General features: G+C 54.2%; 1 protein-coding gene and 1 pseudogene across 1 annotated transcript; one reads left to right on the top strand and one right to left on the bottom strand.

The window, feature by feature from the left end:
- Positions 1 to 1,814: 1,814 nt before the first annotated feature.
- On the top strand, positions 1,815 to 3,294 carry LOC129639146 (heat shock transcription factor, X-linked member 3-like). Its single transcript, XM_055564088.1, has 2 exons — positions 1,815 to 2,297; positions 2,692 to 3,294. Exons 1-2 carry the CDS (start codon positions 1,815 to 1,817, stop codon positions 3,292 to 3,294), a joined length of 1,086 nt encoding a protein of 361 aa, XP_055420063.1.
- A 941-nt stretch (positions 3,295 to 4,235) lies between these two features.
- LOC129639989 (EOLA-like protein) lies at positions 4,236 to 5,644 on the bottom strand (annotated as a pseudogene).
- Positions 5,645 to 6,013: the final 369 nt, after the last annotated feature.

Here is a 6,013-nt window from a genome sequence, read left to right on the forward strand (position 1 = left end):
GCCTCCAGAGTCATGTCCCAGTCAGATGAACTGGCTGGAAGCAAAGCTTTGTCAACCTGCTTTTAAGCAGAAAGGCCATGAAGAAGCCCAAGTCGAAGCCTGAATCTCATCCATGCCGCCAGTCATTAGGCAGAAAGGCCTCTGGGAGAGCTTCTTCCACACCCTCTTAGCTCACCCCTTTCAGATACCAGGCTGTGGTCCTCACACAGGGAAAATGACCCTGCTACTGGCAGAACTGGGAGACAATGCCCTAGGGTCCTCAAATACAGGCCTTTCCAAGGTACCAGTCTGTTTCCTACACAGTGATTTTCAAGAACAGTGGCCCACAAATACCAGAGAACACGCATCTCCAAACCCACTGCTCTACTGCCCACATGTGGTAAAGACCGGTGACTCACTCAGGTTTCATCCAGTCCCACACCCGGATTCTCATACTTTTTCAAATACAGGTTGATGAGGGCTTCCTTTGGTCACATCTCACTCAACAACTTAGACATGTTCGTTGGAGTGAGTGTGTAAAGGATGGCCCTTGAAAAGCACCTAACCCATAAAATCATTCGATGGGCCTGTCATCTGGGTAACAGAGAACAGGTCCACAGTTGTGGTGGGGACAGGGGCAAGGGTGGGGAAGATCAGAGCTGGCCTTGGAGAGGACCAGTGAAGTGGCTGTTTTCAAAAGAACTGGCTGTACCTTGAGCCCCCAATCAAGTCCTTCAAAGGGAAGGTACCCAAAGTGACCCAAATTGGACATGGATTGCCAGGACCAGGGGTAGCAGAAGCCCAACAACCCCACTGAGGAAAGGAAACAAGGCTTTTGAAACAGCCTGCAGGGAGGCTGTATCTGAGGCTCTGGGAAGGGGATGGGAAAAGCACATGTGTTCCCAAAGTGAATACTCTAGGGCCACCAAAGTGGTGTTTATGGGAAAAATTGGAAACTGAAGACAACAGTCTATCATCTGCAGTGGGATGATACCTGTGTGTGGGCAGAGCTCGGGAGGCTGTGAGCTCAGCAGAGCACCTAGCTTTGCCCTCCCACACGACATCCTGGGGAATCTGTGTCTCAGGTGCTTGGGAACAGTCAAGTGGAATATGAGGTCGCTCCACTGTGCTCGAGCACAGCCCTACTATGGGGAGAGCTCGACCTGGGGGGTGGTGGAGGCAAGACAACAGGACTCTGACTTTGGGGCCAACTGTGCGGGACCAACCAACCAGCAGCACCAGCCAGAAGACAACAAAGCTAGAAGAGGGGGAAGGATGGGGGAGCCACCAACTCAGGCAAGGCAAATCAGCCTGCTACGGACCCCATCTTCTGTGAGGGACAGTCACCAGGGGCACATCTGACTCCTGGGATCTCTCTTGGTGGTAGCAGACCTAGGACTCGCTAGGGCCTAGCCCTTCAGCAGAAGCCAGCCACAGGCCTGTATGTTGTTAGTGAGGGGAGTGAAGTTAAGGACACATTTGTCAACCCAGTCAGGGCCTGGCCCCTGAAACAATGTGCCTGGCAGCAGAAGGGAGCCCTTGTAGGCAACCTGAAAAATACTTTTCTGTACTGTCAGACAACAGCCAAGCTGGGGATCCCATCTCCATCCCCAGACCCCCTCCCCCACACAGGTCCAGGGCTGCCTCTCCACATAACCTCTGTGATATCATGAAACAGTTAAGGAAGCTGACCACTTAATTGGCTGCCTGTCCCAAGACCCAGATTCTAGAATCTCCAGAGAGTATTTATGGGGCACCCCGACCATGGTCTGAGGCCCGTTTTCCCTGAGCATTCGCTGCTAGGATAGATAATGCTCCTTAGCTAGACTGGCTCCATGGCTAGTCAGAGTTCCCATGAGTCATGGGCAGCCCTGCTGATCCTATCAACTGACGGGGAGCATGCAGCAGGGGACACCCGTGATTCCTCCCCAGATCCAACCCTGGATTCAGGGGAGGCTTTGGAGAAGAAGTGTGACCAGCCCAAGAGCCCAGATCCAGGCCTCCATGACAATCCGCACCCTCAGCGCCCGAACCCAGAAATGGCCAAAGAGGAAGAGAACAACGCCATCCTTGGGCTGTCCTTCCCCAGGAAGCTCTGGAGGATTGTGGAGGATGCAGCCTTCACCTCTGTGCACTGGAACGATGAGGGAGATACAGTGGTCATCGAGGCAGATCTCTTCCAGATAGAGGTACTCCAGTGCAGAGGCATGGACCAGATCTTTGAGACAGACAGCATCAAGAGCTTCATCCGTGAACTGAACCTGTACGGGTTCAGGAAAGTCCGGCCTTCAAGTCACTCTGCAGGGAAGAAGCTCCTGGTAACGTAGAAAGCCCTTTTGGGGAGACTAGACTAGATGAGCTGAGTGCTGGACGGGTTTCATTTCCCAGGAGAATGTTGTTCTCATGAGAGGGTGGTTAAGGAAAGAAGAGAAAGCAGGATCTGTTGTGTTCCACCACCCCTCTTAGACAGGATCCATGGGGGTGACTCCAGACACTGAGGGGCCACTTGATGTCAGGGAGGGCCAGTAACACCTCAAGTGAAGACGGCCCTGGGCGAGCTCTAGGGAGCGACATGCTAGGGCCTCATAAGCTGCCAGGAATGAAGAGATCTTGTCTTCATACTTAGGCATGGCCTGGACTGTTGTGGGGAGGAGGGTGGTGAGGAAGGGCTCTTCTCCCCTCTCATGCCTAAAGTGATTCATTTCCTTTCAGATCTATCGAAACTCCAATTTTCAGAGAGACAAGCCTCTGCTTCTGCAGAACATCCCGAGGACAGGCAACCCCAGAACAACTTCTCAGCCTGCCACTGGCACAACAACAACTCCAAAGAGAAAGAAACGAGTGGTGGCAACCAGACACTCTCCTCAATTCCACCACAACGAGTTCACCCAAAAGGCTGGCAACAAAGTCCAGAAGGGGATGCCAACTGCTCGCAGAACCCCCAGCCAGTGCTCATTTGTGTTTTCTGACATTTGGTCTGTGGGCAGTGTAGCCAAGTGGGCTGGGGGAAACCATCTCCCCAATGAGCAGGGTGGCCCCAGCAGGGCGGTTGGAGAGGGCACATCCAGCAATGCCATATCTGTGCTCTCGGCTACTGCTGAAAGGGACAGCCCAGGGAAACTGCCCGAGAGCCCCCCGGTGTACCCAGAACATGAATCGGTGATGACTTTGTACAACACCTGTTACTCCATCCTGATGGTGGGCCTTTTATTAATGGAACCAGATGAGGCCCCTGAAGTGGAGGATGAGCAGGGAGAATCCTCAGATTATAAGTGTGTCCTCTGTGAGCAGCTCAAGAACAAGCCCAATCCCTGAGCTGCCAGATCTCTAGGGACACTCAAAAGCACTCTCTTATAATTAAAAATAGATTTCTGGCTCTAATAAAGTCAAGCAAAACTCCTTTGGAGTAAATAAACAATCAAACGAGAACTACGAGTCTGTGTTCTTTCTATCTGTCCATTGTATTCACACATGGAACAGGGTGAACTCGAAGAGGCTGGAAGCCCATGCCCCAGGCAATCTTCAGTCTTGTCCCCATGGTCCATTTTCATCTGAAACAGCAGCATTTCACAGGCTCATCCAAGGGTCTGACCCTTGAGCCGAGTGCTGAGGGGAACCCAGGATGGACTGGTCCCTGGGCCTTGCCTGCTGCTCAGCAGATGGCTCAGCTGGGCTCCTGACCTTGGGTGTGTCACCTTCCATGAGTCATACACCCTGCAGCAGAAGAGGCTCCTCAAGAATCCCCCAGTGATGCCACAAGTTTCTGATCAGCAGCTGAGCATCCCAGCTCCCTATCCAGGGGCCTCCTCAAGAGGCTCACTGGAAAGCAGGGTTACCCCAGCCACTAAGTGCCTTGCAAACATATTACCCCAAAGCCAAAGACAATTACAAGGTTTCCACAAGGTGAACACCAGCCCTTGTCACTCTGCCCTCACGGCTGTATGTAGAAGCCTATCTTTGGCTGTGAGGCGGCCAGGCACTGCGTCCAACACACATAATTTGAGAGCCAAGGAACACTTTACAGTAGGACAAGTGTCACACGCAAGGACAAACCACGGCCTGTTTCTGGGCCTGCAGGCCTCTCTGCCTGCTTATGCTCAGCCCCACCCCCGGCCTTCCCCCATCACCCCCTGGACCTTGTTCCAACATTAAGAATTTGGACCAGAACAGAGAGGGAAAAACACTAACCAGTTTCCTAGCAACACATTTCTCTCAACCACCCAGACTCAGCAGGGCCAAAATGAGTGGCAACACCATCAATTTGTAGAGCTGAGAGCCCTGGAGTTTCTCGCTGAGTCCAGAGCAGCATCACGCAACGGGAGTCCCTGCCCCCAGCCCCGCACCAACTGGGCACTGCAGTGCAGGGCCAATTCAAACACAACCAGATGGGCAAGTCCAGAGCCTGGTGCTGACTGCATAGTATTACCATGTGCTGGTCTCTTGGTCACTTTCCTCTCGAAAGCCCAGTCTGGACAGGCCTCCTGCCCAAAGGGGATCAGGTGCTGGGGGATGTCCACCTGGAAGATGTCCTTCCTGCTTCTCCCAGGGACGGGCTGCAGCAGCCAGCAGGGGTTGGCCAGTGCAGTCATGTACTTCTGTCGTAGGTTGGGTAGCAGGGCTTGATTCTCCAGCTCCTGCACCTGGTTGGGACCTAGGTTTTCTAGGCACAGCAAAGTGCCCCCAATGACCACAAGACCTGCGTGCAAAGACAGGACACAGAATGAGAACAAGGTCATTCAAAGCTGCACCTTCTTGAGACTAAGACTGTATCATAGAGGGAACCTGAGGTGAACTGGGTCCTCTGGCTGAGGGCTCACCTCGGCAAAGGGAACACTGGGCGAGGCCAAGCGAGGGAGGGAGTGAAATGAAAGGGAGAGGCCTGGTGCTCCAGGAACCCACTAGGACACGGGCAACTTTCAGTCTGCCCACTGCAGGCCGCAGGGACAGAGCATGAGGTCCCCAGCGAGGGCCAGCATACCTCAGGTCCCCAAGGGATTTACCAGCAGACAGGTGTTGCTGTGGGGCCTCACCCCTGGGGAGTCAGGGGACTTGCTCAGGCCCAGCTTCAGGCAATGTGGGGATGGAACCCAGGCTGGGTGCTTTACTGCTTCTCATGGTCTCTGCCAGGCACACAGACACACATGTGGGGACACACACATACACACAGACAAGTGCCATGTGCAGTCCTGGACGCGCCACTGCCTCAAGCGCAAACGGGGACTGAGGCCCAGAGTGGTGATCAGGCACCTTGTGCCACCAGTTCCCAGCCCATGGACCCTTGCTGTCCCTCTGAAGAAACCTCAGCCCCCACACCCAACCCCGCCAACTAGTTCAACAGAAAACAAACAAGTACTACCCAGCTGAGATCCAGGGCAGTGCCAGGGCCCATGTGGGCAGCAGGGGGCAGGGTGTCACTTTCCCACAATCACTCCATGGCCGAACTTTTCCCCAGCAAAGCCTGGATCTGTGTGGGGCTCATTCTGAGCCTCCGCTCCAGCAGCTCCCACTAGGCCGAGTCTTTCCAGTCGTGGTACACCATGTGGATGGCCAGGGTACAGTGCCGGTGACCATGTAGCACGGGCCACCATGGCATCTCCAGGTTCTTGACACCATTTAAAACGAAACCCACATAAGGCTGTCGGAAGAACAGATAGCCGAACTTCATCTCCCAGGGCTCCTAGGGCTCCCAGGGCCTCATGTGGCTGTGGAAACACAAAACCACAAAGGTCAGGAGTGTGATTACGTGGCCTGAAAGCTCACAGCCCTGCGCTGGACCTCAGCCCCATGAGCCCGAGCATCCTCCAAATATGCTGACACAGAACGCAGGGGTCAGAGAGAGCTGGCTCATTCCATTCGTCTCCACACAGTCCACTGATAGGGGGGTGGTGACCCAGAGGACCCATCCATTACATGCAGTCTGTGGGGAGGTCAGCAAGGATGGTGGGACAGTAGGACAGAGGCACAAGATGATTTCCAAGACAGAGAGCCCTGAAACACTGCGAGCACTGAAGAGGGAGGGCAAGCCCCCTGGTTT

The sequence above is a fragment of the Bubalus kerabau genome, chromosome X (assembly GCF_029407905.1).
Source record: "Bubalus kerabau isolate K-KA32 ecotype Philippines breed swamp buffalo chromosome X, PCC_UOA_SB_1v2, whole genome shotgun sequence".
In the NCBI taxonomy this organism is placed as follows: Eukaryota; Metazoa; Chordata; class Mammalia; order Artiodactyla; family Bovidae; genus Bubalus; species Bubalus kerabau.

Coding starts and splice junctions, on each gene's coding strand:
- LOC129639146 (XM_055564088.1), top strand. CDS start 1,815: ATGGCTAGTCAGAGTTCCCATGAGTCATGGGCAGCCCTGCTGATCCTA. Junction 2,298..2,691: donor CTGCAGGGAAGAAGCTCCTG/GTAACGTAGAAA, acceptor ATTTCCTTTCAG/ATCTATCGAAACTCCAATTT.